The sequence below is a fragment of the Protomyctophum parallelum genome (assembly GCF_964188405.1).
Source record: "Protomyctophum parallelum genome assembly, chromosome: 2".
Lineage (NCBI taxonomy): Eukaryota > Metazoa > Chordata > Actinopteri > Myctophiformes > Myctophidae > Protomyctophum > Protomyctophum parallelum.
In genome coordinates this window covers 16,719,254-16,731,672 of record NC_139699.1, presented here as the reverse complement: position 1 = coordinate 16,731,672, position 12,419 = coordinate 16,719,254, and the positions used below count along the sequence as shown (strand labels likewise).

At 42.2% G+C, this 12,419-nt stretch overlaps 2 protein-coding genes across 2 annotated transcripts in view; both read left to right on the top strand.

Moving 5' to 3' along the window:
* The window catches only part of pkd1l2a (polycystic kidney disease 1 like 2a), a gene marked incomplete at both ends in the record, with an annotated part of 43,853 nt that extends 42,874 nt beyond the window's left edge, over window positions 1-979 (top strand). Inside the window, one exon of the mRNA XM_083790369.1 lies at window positions 830-979. Within this exon, the coding sequence (XP_083646495.1) occupies window positions 830-979 (150 nt within the window). The remainder of the gene's footprint in view (window positions 1-829) is intronic.
* Window positions 980-4,004: 3,025 nt separating this feature from the next.
* nfat5b (nuclear factor of activated T cells 5b) overlaps window positions 4,005-12,419 on the top strand; it is a 57,056-nt gene continuing 48,641 nt past the window's right edge. The window contains exon 1 of the mRNA XM_083759493.1: window positions 4,005-4,166. Within this exon, the coding sequence (XP_083615619.1) occupies window positions 4,094-4,166 (73 nt within the window). The 5' untranslated portion in view covers window positions 4,005-4,093. The remainder of the gene's footprint in view (window positions 4,167-12,419) is intronic.

Sequence of the window (12,419 nt, the reverse complement as noted above, 5' to 3'; positions counted from 1 at the left end):
CTCATAATATAGATATTCCACTGTTACTTTCTTAGCTTACGCATGTTTTATGATAAATGCTTTTGTGATGTATTCCCATGCTTTTGTTCTTGATTATTGTAAGTCGCTCTGGATTAAGAGCGTCTGCTAAATGCCTAAATTGTAAATTGTAAATTGCTATCTCTGAAGCGAGACGTTGAGCTCTTGATACTTCTATATCTCCTGCCTGCCTGATGGGAGGAGATTGAAGAGGTGATGTACAGGATGGGAGTTGTCTGCTATGACAATATCTATTGTCATAAACCTTTAGAAGCAGAGAATATCTATTGTCATATACCTTTAGAAGCTCACAACCATAGTGTGGGAAACAATGGAGTGTTTGGTTAAGCCTGATATACATAGTTATGCATCGGTGTCTTGCACAGAAAATAGGCAACTCTTGGTTCTACTGTATGTAGCGCCATTTGACAAAGGTCAAAAGGTATAGCATCAGCCTGTGCCGTGGCTCAGCGGTCCAGGCACCTTGGCTGGTAATCCAGTCTGGCAGTGTGCCGCGGGTTCAACTCCCGATCCCGACGGCCTTTACTGCATGTCTTCCCCTCCATCTCTCTCCCCATTTCCTGTCAGACTACTGTCTATCCCTCTATAAAAACATAAAATAAAGGCGAAAGACACAAAGAAACATTTAAAAAAAAGGTATAGCATCTTTAACGGTATATGTATATAACATCAAAAGAGGCCCTCCCTATGATTATGAGTCAAAGAACCACTTTTAGTGCTACTGTATGTGGAAACATTTTTGTTTAGTGTTTAGTGAAGCACATTTGTGTGTGTTTTTTCCGTTCCACAGCCATCAGAAGAGGAGGAGATTGTGGACCTGATGCTGAAGAAATGTTGCAGTTTGTTTGGAATCAAATGTAAGAATGAATGCGTAAACCTTTCCAATGATAACACGGTTGTTTCCTCTGGTACAAATAAACTCTCAACTATTTCATCTTAATATTAACAAAACACTGTAAGACCCTCTCCACTTGCTTGACTTATTGCATGTAATCAATGAGTTCATTTAGTAATACCTTGAAATAGTTTTGTGATCATATTTATCTACAGTATATACTGTACTGTAAGTCTAGATATATATTAATATTTCACTTTCATTTATGAAATACTGAAACTTAAGGAGACAATGCATGCATGTATGTATGTATGTATGTATTATACTATATATTTTGTGAAACAATTAAATTGATGTACGGTATCCACATACTAACATTTCGTTCATCTGTTTATTTTATTTTCCTTAAATGTTTGTAGTCTTTGTACAGCAAAGTACAGTCTGTGTGGGTAAATCTGGTTTGGTTGAGCATTGTGTGTGTGTGTGTGTGTGTGTGTGTGTGTGTGTGTGTGTTATCCTCAACATACGGTTGAATAAAGGATAATATGTTGCGATAAAACCTTTCGTTAAATAATAATTTTACCTATTTGACCTATTATTTAACATTTTAATACCGGATTCACAAAAATCCCAACGATACTGCATCCCTAGTCAGTACACCAATTGCTAGTCGTTTTGGCTCTGTGGGCAGGTGCCAAGTGCTGCCATAATAAATAAATAAAATAAAAAAACATCGCATGGATGCACCTGGGACGTATCCTCAGTGATGTATTCCAAGGTCATCGGGGTTTCGGGTCTCGCGAACATCATACCCGTCACTCAGGTGACCCAGCCGGGGTGATCAAGTCCCGACTTACGTCCCAGTAGCTACCCTCAATCGGTCCCATTACTAGGGAAAATCCAGGGCCACACAATCCATTGCTCCGGAACTACTCTGCCAGGACTGGGAGAACCAGATTCTGGTGCGTGGAAGGACTAGGCTCTGTGGGTTGACTCCTGTCCGGCCCCCTCCTACGTCTCACCAGGTCCACTCCTGCTCTCACCAGTGCGTTGCACCAGACTCCCAGCACCAGGCACTTCATTCAGGAGTGGTGCATGGATTATAATCCTGAAAAGGAAGATCAGCATCAACATAAAGCTTGTCAATGTATGGAGGCGCACAGTGCCTCCGTACATTGCACCCATAGACTGTACAAAATATGGACAAAGCGTTCCCCGGGTCTAACATGGACGTAAAATGAAGCCTGTAATTCCTTGCACTGTAAGTCGCCATATTTCTAGATCCGTTTGGGCCCAGCTGGCCATTGGCCGACTCCGTTTGGGCCCAGCTGGCCATTGGCTGGCCCAGACAACGAGGCGGGACTTCCCCCCCTTACTCTTCGTTGGTTTTTATTTTGACTGAACGGGGGGTGGCTCCTGTTCATAGACTGTAACGGTAGCCACGCCCCTCAGAACATACGCGACTTTATGGTAATTTTTTTAATAAATGGGACCATAATTTTCCAAAAAGAATATTATGACATGAGAAATGAGACTTTAAACTAGTGACTGGAAGCAGAAAGTATTCATGACCATGTTTATTAAGGTAATACAGTCTAGGTGAAGTTGGGCCCAAATACATGGGCCTCTATGGAGCTATGGGTTTTTTTGGGCCCAATGAAGGAAGTCCCGATTTCCTTAGTGGCTTCACGAAATATCTGTGACTGCCCCCCTGATTGCACCCCTTAACCCTTATCCCTAAACTTATTTGCCATTTTTTACTATTTAAAAAAACAAATAGCTGATCAAAATAGTAACAAATGGCAAATAAGTAAGGGATAAGGGTGGCGCAAGATGGAGCGCTATAAGATGTGTTGAGACTCTGAACTTGACAAAACACAGTGATGATTTTGGTCATGTTATCTGCTGGTGTTGATCCAGTGAAAATTGACAGTGAAAACTTAGCAAATGGTTTCAACACAGCCATCTTTTTAGAGGACATTGTGCTTCAGTATGTTGACAAGCTTCATGGAGATGCTAATTTTCTTTTCCAGCTCTATTTGGCACCTGCCCATAGTGCCAAAACTAGGCTACTAGTAACTGGTGTACTGACCATGGTATGTGCTTGACTGACCAGCGAACTGGCCTGACCTGAACCCCACAGAGAATCTAGGTTTTTTTTTCTTTTTAAAAAAAATATTTATTAACAGTTTGTAGAATTACAGTACATTTCAAGCACAAACTCAATACAAAGACTGTTAACTGTGAGTGGACGACCCAATTAAGCATTACACTTTACAACAGGGTCCACATTGTTCAATTCATCAAAACATTTAGAGACATACAAATAGACACTTCTATGTAGTTAAAGAACAGAACAGGAATTCATCATATAGGAAGCAAAAAGGGAAAAGATAGAGGACATGAGATTCAACAATTAAAATGCATTTACGGCTGTTATCAAAGCAAACCTGTGTGTGTGTGTGCGCGCCACTTGTGTGTGTGTGTGTGTGTGTGTGTGTGCGCCACTTGCGTGTGTGCGCGCGTGCGTGTGTGTGTGTGTGTGTGTGTGTGTGTGTGTGTGTGTGTGTGTGTGTGTGTGTGTGTGTGTGTGTGTGTGTGTGTGTGTGTGTGTGTGTGTGTGTGTGTGTGTGTGTGTGTGTGTGTGTGTATGTTTATATGACCTGGTGCCACCAAGTCTCCACCAGGCTGGTGGAGACTTGTGCTCCGATCATGAGCCCTTTTTAGTGCCATCATGTTTTAATTATTAGGCTACACAGATTCCATTCTGCAGGAAACTCTTTATTATTCCAAGTAAGTTCCAACTAAGTAAACTCACTATATAAACTGACTGAGTTGAGTCACAATCACGTCGATCTACACAAAGTAAAGCCTCATTATTGCGTAATGTATGCAGGTAGGCGTGGCTCTCTCTCTGACTGAGCTGAGACTAATCATAAACATCCATCGCTTCACTGATCGCGGAAAAGAGAGACTAGTGCCGAACCGGAGCGTTGACAGACAGTGACAGACACGGCGGAGACAGACAGTCAGTCATTAGATCTGTTCTGATCGGATGTGTGCGGTATTATTTTGTAGCAGCAGTTGTTGTTATTCGGCTTAAGTGATAAGACGCTGAAACTTGGTCGATTATTCCTGACAGTGGTAGAAAGACAGCCTGGTTAACGTCACACTTTATATCTGTGAGGGTGTCCGGTTTCCCCTCTCGGAGGCATTGCGATGCCCTCTGACTTTATTTCCCTATTCAGCGATGACCTCGACCTGAATTCTCCCAGATCTCTGTATTCAAAAGGTACGTCTCTGTCGTGCTTTACTACCACATGGACTACTAGTTATAGTAGTTGTTAATTTGTTGTTAAAGTTGGCGTAGATCACGCGTGTGTGCTGTTTGTGAGTGCGTGTGCCGTGTGTGCTGTTTGTGAGTGTGTGTGCTGTTTGTTTGTGAGTGCGTGTGCCGTGTGCCGTGCACGCACGGTGCATCCCCCCCACCCCCTCCGCCCAATGTCATTCATTAAAGTTGCCTCGTCTCGAATTAAGCCGATTTTATACGCTGTCGGTTGCCAAGAAGAACACAACTGAATTAGGTCTGTTGACTGTTATTGTTTTTATGGCAAGCAACCTCGCGCGATGAAGAAGTATAATATAAATTAATATTTAGTTATTTCGGGTTGTTTCAAGTTGGTATTATTATATCGCGTGGAAAAATACTTTTCTTGATATATTTGTTGTCGATGCTGCTTTCAATTTCCAGAGTATCTTAAAGCTCCACAGCTTCCACTTAAAGTAATTAGTAATAATAATAAATGGGGTTAAAATTAAATTAGGGTAAAGCCAGCCAACCAGGTAGCAATTTTTTACCCCCCCAACCCGGCCGGCCAGAACCCCATCAATGCCAAACCAACAGTGGGGCCCTAGTGTATATGTATCTTTAATAGAAATGCTATTAATAGCCGTGTGCTTGGATCAATAGGCTACTATCATAGGTATTTTATCGAGTCTGACTCTGGCTTTTGCTTTCATGCACGAACACAAATCAAATGCATTCTATTCTATAGGCTATAGTCTTACTCTTGATCCAAGTAAGCCTTGTCGAGCCATGAGGCCCATCTTGATCCAAGGCTAGTACATTATGAAGTGTGGTGCTGTATCATAATGAAAACTAGAAAAAGTGCCCTTCCGGGCACAGGTCTCCACCAGGTTATCCACAGATCCGTGCAGTTAGAGGTAAAAACACTTTTCGGCCAGTTATAGCGCCACCTTGAGGCTGAGTTGAAATTGTTCATGTGGCATTTCGTCCTCGGCCTAGTGGGAATGTGGGTGCACAATTTCACGGAAATCACGCGATGTGTTCATGATTTGCAGCATTTTGTTTGAAACTGAGCACTCCTGTGAACTTTGGAAGCCAATCTTAACCAATCAGGATGGAGTCTGATAAATCTGAAAGACCCGTTTCGTTGAATGGCTCTAGAGAGACTGTGTACCAATTTGCGTGATGTTTGGACAAAATCTGTAGGTGTACTGTGCAAAAACTTGTTTTGCACAAAGCGGCCTCCTGGTGGCGCTATAACAGGCCGTTCTGGAAAGTTTGGGGCAGAGGTTCATGGTTGGCATCCAGGGAGTGTGTGTGCAAAATATGGCATTGAAAAACTTGTTTTGCACAAAGCGGCCTCCTGGTGGCGCTATAACAGGCCGTTCTGGAAAGTTTGGGGCAGAGGTTCATGGTTGGCATCCAGGGAGTGTGTGTGCAAAATATGGCATCGACCGGGTTAACGGTGGCCGAGATTAGCTGTTCACGGACACACGGACACACGGACACACGGACGGACACACGGACGGACGGAGTGCAAAACATACTCTCCCCACATGCCTTCGGCCTGGTGGAGACAATGAAAGAAAAACATGAATTTTTGATCTACTGGGGTCAACAAGTTCTACTGTACACTATAGGGACAATTCGAAAAACCCAGAAAATCATCCCCCCCCCCCACACACACACACAACACTTCTCTGTTTTTGACTTTATTATTATTAAATGATTGCTATAATATTCTGTGTTTGCATTATTAACCTGCATGATTAGCAGCCTAAAGACTTACATGTGGTGCTTGTTAGTTTCTCTGTTGGCTGGTGCACTAGATCTATATCCAGCCTCGGAATAGACATCACATGTTTCCCTCCCTTTACAGTGTAATCAGTTTAATGGGCGATAGGAATTAGAAAACCCTCAAGTATGCAAAATATTTGTAAACCAGTTCATTTCATTCTGATGCTCTTTACATGTGGCAGTTTTGTTTCATGAAGTAATTCATACAAGTTAGGTTATCATTTGTACTAACATAATTTTGCAATACTTTCTCTCAGAAAAAAACAAAAGGCAACTATTGAAAACCAAATTCATCACATTGTGAACAGCTATTCAACCTGTATTTTTATTTTATTTTTCAAAAACTTTATCCCACAATTTTGCAACCCATTTTTGAGTGGTGCAACCACTCCAAGGAACAGCAATGTCCGTGTCTGTGTCTATGTGACCCGTGTGTCTGTGTTCACCTATCTATGTGACGTTAATGAGCATCAGTATAATGAGTACCAGTAGGGGCGCTGTTTGCCAGAAACAGAGAGAGAGATAGTGCTGCACTGTTGCCTGCTAATGAGAGAGAGAGAGAGAGAGATAGAGAGGCGGGGGGGGAGGGGAGTTGCACCACTCGGTTCACTCGGGTGTGATTTCTTTCACCAAAATGTTATCCTGGGTGCTACACTTCCTCTGCCGCTTCTTATCACCTGACAGGGGGGAGTTTCCCCGGCTTGGAAGGAACACGTTATTCCGACCAGTTCCTTTTCCCCTCCATCAGGTGGGAGGCAATTTAGAGACCAGGATGTTTTTTTGTGAGGGTAGCTACTAGCTACCCTAGAGGACACGGGGAGAACATGCAAACTCCACACAGAAAGGCCTGTAATTGTTAGCCAATGCCTCCCATTGGCAGTAGCTAACTTTTTGTGGATTGTGAAGAAGCATTTTCCTGAAAGAGGAATGCCAGTTTGAGGATGCCAGTTTCCCAAAATTGTAGTCCACACAGCTTACCTGCTACTTGTTGTTGTAGCGCTGTGACCAACTTAGTTTATTTAAGCTGAGAATGAAATCAATCTTGTATTAGGCAGTCAAGCTGTCATGGTTATAAGAATGATGGTGTGATATAAGAAGCAGAAGTTTTGAAGATAATGTTCAAAATTATTCAATTATCTTGTTATTTGTAAGACTTGAATAGTCCGTTTAACGTAATGCTATCTTGGTGTCTCTCAGGACAATAGCTCGGTAAACATTCATAGTATAAATCTTAAATGGTTGATTTTCACAATATCTCATCTTTGAAAGTATGCAGTGGGTTGTTTTCCCACTAAGTTTGCTGAGCAGGCATGAAATATCATTATGGATTAATAATACTGAGGAAACCGGCTGACAGCAGCAGTCAAGTAGCTGATGATGGTACTGTACGAATGACCACATTAACCCTGGCATCCATATTTTTGGCAATTGTTTTCAAAAGATAAAAAAAATATATTTTCATTTTAAATCAAAAGTAACAGAAATAGCAGATCTGCATGCAAGCGCACTGACTGACTGCACATCTTGAAGTGACACGATGTGAGCTTGTTGATCGGCTATGTTCACTATTTGTTGTATGCTTTGCTGAAGTATACGTAAGTGCGTAAGTGGTTAACTACCACAAATTGAAAAACAATAGTTGTTTTGAGGCTGACCTACATTGTAAGCCTCGTGGGTGATGAGTAGGTAAGGATTTCACAAGACCTAGTTCAAATCAAATTCAGTGCACTAGTTTTGGTCTTAAAGCCATAGAAGATGTTAAGCATCCGTGACACATTTTATACCTTGGTTTGAAAATTGTGAGACCGCAAGGTCTCCTCATATTTTAGGTTTTCTATATTGACACCCACCGAGGCCCTGTCAATAATTAACCATCTGATGGAGAGTGGGGCGCTCTGTGTATAAACCTGGGCTTACATAGCACTCTATTAATATTGACTCTGCTATGTTAAGCAAACTTGGCGGCGTGTGCTTAGAAATACTTGATTGCCTTGAAAGCTTGTAGATTTCTGATGATGAAAGATGAAAGACTGTGGAGTGAAAATGATAATGTTTTAAAGATAAACCCATCTGGCTACATCACGCAGTCTAAATCATCAACAGGCTCACTTCTATCTAGAATCTGCAGGCATTACCGAGCCAATGATAATGGTTTGTGATCTACTTTCACAACCTTCACAAAAGCATGCTTGCAACCTGAGGCTGAGCTGTTGTGTTTTGAATCCTTGTTCACTAATCTGCTTTTATCCAGTTACAGTATATCATGTGTGCATTATTTGTTTATGGGACCCGGCGACTACCGGCGATAGAGGGCAAACGGGCGATGGTCGAAAAGTGGGCGGTGCAACGTCGCCCGAAAATATAATCTTTTCGGGCGATTGGACCCGAAAAGATTGGGCGATTGGACCTTTGTCAATTGCGATTTTATAGTGCATACGATCGATCGAGCCATAATGCTACTCACGTTAGCCGGTTAGCTAGCTGTGTTGTTAGCACAGCACTCGATCGTTCATCTTAGATCGTCGTCACCATAATAATCCATTCTATCCGTTTCTTTCAATCGTCTGTATCTCCTATTCCTTGTCCCAGATGGCATTTTGGTCAAAACAGCGTTTCCTTGACGGCACAGAGCCGGCGATGTGGAGCCCTCCAGTGCTCCTGCATAGATCCATCATGTAAACAAGGCCTCCCCAGGCTCCGTCAAGCTTGCTGGGATAATCCACTTCCGGTCGACTGAAAATGTGGCTTTTCAAAATAAGAGCTCGACTGGAAAAAATGCTGGCGTGAATTAGGTCCTAATTCTTTAATAAATTGCCTATATTATAAGAAATGTGTTCCAAAAATAAACAAATCATCAGGGCTTTTCTGTTAATTGTAGGGGGGGAAGAGGTAAATATTCTGTGCCTATCGGGTCGCAACTCGAACGGGGATGAGTCGGCTCAGCCGCAAGCGAACTTTGCAACGTTCGACACAGCAACTGGTGGTTCAAGTGGTTCAAGTTTGCTTGAGATGGCGTCACGGCATAACCCGACTCCGCCAGATGGGGCAGCAGAGAGTACACAGGGTTCCCCCCGGAACCCTGTGTACTCTCTTCTGCCCCATCTGGCGGAGTCGGGTTAGTCACGGCACCCCTCCGTCTAAAACTAGTCCCTCCCTTCATGGGAAAATCCATCCCTTTGTGGGGCAGAAAACTGTCAAACTCAAGACAACAAGCGGTGGTCATGACGTATGTTGTTGTGTGCGACTGGCAGCAGCCCGGAAATGTAGTCTTTGGGTTGTTTGACTTGTTTCTAGCGTTTATTGTGTTATCTTTGTGAATATTTGTACACTACATTTCCACCTTCATATCCATTATGAATAAAATCTCTGGGGTGATTTGTTTATTCTTCTAACACAGTCAAACATCAGACATGAGGCGATCTAAGATTCCCCAGTACAAATAACCCCACGAATAGCGCCATCTAGCGGCAGTGGTCTATAGCTTTATAGTGTTTAACCTTAACAGGTAAGGTTCCAAAAGTGGCTCAACTTGCCTCAATAACTTCCCTTAAAAACTCATGGGTTAATGGTTAACACTAACCAAACTTCAGTAAAAAAGGCTAATCAGTCCCAGGTCAAAATATCACCTCTTCCAGTATTTACCGCACACTCATGACTTTGTTTTGGCCTGGCCACATCTCTGCATGAGTGCTTTAACCTCTATAGGCCCTAGCAACACAAACCGCTGCCAAACCATGTGCCGAACCTCATCACTGTCATTTTATATTGATTACATATTATAGATAAAGTGTATATGTCTTGCTTTATTCAACAGTATAGTGTAATAACTTAAAAACAACTGTTTTGTCTGAACATGCATATCGATTTTGTACCATCTTATCACAATTGTTCACAGGGCTTAAAGTTCTCAGTCCTGGGGACGGATTTCAGTCCGGAGGATCTCATAGGGGTCATTTAATGAGATCAGTGCAGATTTGCAAAAAAATATTTACAGTCTTGGGATTGTTTTTTGCTTTAAGCCCTGTGTTCATCAGTTTGTTGCATGTCACAGTCACACACACACACACACACACACACACACACACACACACACACACACACTGTGTGCACTTGAACATGTAAACTGCTTTAGAGTACTAGGCTAGAGTAAAGAGAATAATAATGGTATAGGCCTGTAGTAAATAGAGTAGCAAGTAACTCCCAGCCCCTTCAGAGTGAGACACACACACATGTCAACAAAGACATTAAATATGAAGAGGGGTAAATCTCTTGGCTGCTGAGAGTCTTTCCACTGGCAGATGAAAAGCAGAGGTTCAAGTTTCAGCTTAAGGTTGCATCTAGGCTACACACACTATAGGGCCCATGTCAAAGAGCACTGGGTCTTATTTGGATTTCATACGTGCCCCAGTACCCTAGTAAGACCAACATTGTTCAGATTTCTCAATATTGTTCGTAATTTCTAAACGATACCTGACTCCAGTTATCCCTCCTTGCCTTGGATGTTCTCAGGCACCCCTCACCCTCCAGCCGTCGTCTATGATTTCAAAGCCCTTGATCCAGATTTATGAGGTGGTGCTAGCTGCCCCAAATGGAAGCCTGTTAACCCATTTTGGCCTGACGTAGAAATTTAAGAAATGACTCCTAAATCCTCCAGTTTTCTGAAAAACCTCATGTTTCTAGGTCAGTGGTGCTCAATATTTCACGTCAAGGACCGCAAAAATTATATGTAATTGGCCGCCGACCCCCCATCTGAAAATATGTTGTTCCAGGGACCCCCCCCCCCCAGAAGCAAAGATTTGAGTTAAAAACGTTCTGAAAAAATATATATTCCAAATTTGCGTCACATTTTCAAGATTTTTAAAAAATAGCAGACCTACAAGCTCGTAGCGCGTATGAGCTTGTAGATCTGCTATTTTTCAATAGCTAAAGTAGGCTATAACATAATGTTTAAAACACCAAAAGGGGTTCCCGCCCAAACTGGTTTAAAGCTGTCCTGTTCGCCATCTCCGCGTGTACCTTTATTCACACCCACTCGTGGGACATGGTTTTCCTAGCTGAAGCGCCTGATATTTTGAAAGCCTCCAGAAATGCAGAGTGTATTTAACATTAAATAAACAAACATTCCATTGCCCTGTAGCTTTTATGGTTGTGCAGACTCAATTTCCTGTGTTTTCATTTAGTTTCTCCTGATTCACCTGTCGGTTTCCAACTTTCCCATTCATATACCGGTAGGCAGGGAATAAAATAGCGACATCTCACTGTTCCATGGCATTTCCTCCAGTATCCTGTCATTGTTGGTATGTTCAACTGCCAGTCTTAAGGCCAACGGCTAAGATATTTTACAGATGAAGAGAAACGTTGCTGTGTGGCAGGGAGAAAACAACTGTGGTCCTTGAGAGAGAGAGAGAGAGAGAGAGAGAGATAAGTTATGGCCTTTTGAAGCCACATGTGTAACTGCAATATAGTGGGTATACCGTAATCAAAAATACTGCTTTAAACATTAAAGTAGACCTAACAAAGGCTTATGATGGTTATAAAAGTAGCCTTTAGACAAACGTGTTGCGAGTTTAAAGTCTACAATGCATATATCTCTTTGGTCCAAGGACACTCATCCACTTTGAGATAACCCATTCTTGCCTTCTGCTTGTTTGAGCTGATTTTCCTTGAGGTCTTAAACGCTAACCCTATATTAAACAATCCTTCTGTCTGAACATGCTCTAGTGAAGTTTGGCTTATCGTTAGGTAAGATGCCTGAAAACCCGTCTGGTCGCTTTATATTCTATAATCTCTGATTCAAGTGAGTTTTTGAGTGGTGCAATCACTCCAAGGAACAGCAATGTCCGTGTTCACCTACCTACCTATGTGTTGGTTAATGAGCACCAGTATATGACTCTTGAGTACCAGTAGGGGCGCTGTTGTGCCATAAACAGAGAGGGATAGTGCTGCACTGTTGCCTGCTAATGAGAGAGAGAGAGAGAGAGAGAGAGAGAGAGAGAGAGAGGTGGGGGGGGGGGGGGGGGGGGGGGGAATTGCACGACTCAGTTCACGCAGGTGTGATTTTATCTCAATAATGGCAAATAGTACATATATATTATACATACATTATATTCTTGAGCTATTGACCTACAACCTAATAAAATAGTAATAATACAAAAACTTAATAACAGTCTGTGTTTTAGCATCTATTTGTAAATCTGTTTGTAAGTCCCCACTGGTTTAATTATAATAAAAGACAGTTACCACCTGTCTTTGTTTTTATATACAGTGGTTGCTTTTGGATTTTTAAGAAATTGACTGTAAATGTTCCAATCCTATTTGATCATTACTGTTGTTAAGATATGGCAGCCTTACGGTCCACAACCCGATGTGTGCCAACTGTTTTATCTGCTTGTTCTCACATTCTTATCAGGTGAGTCAACAGCTTGCATCAAAAATCACAGG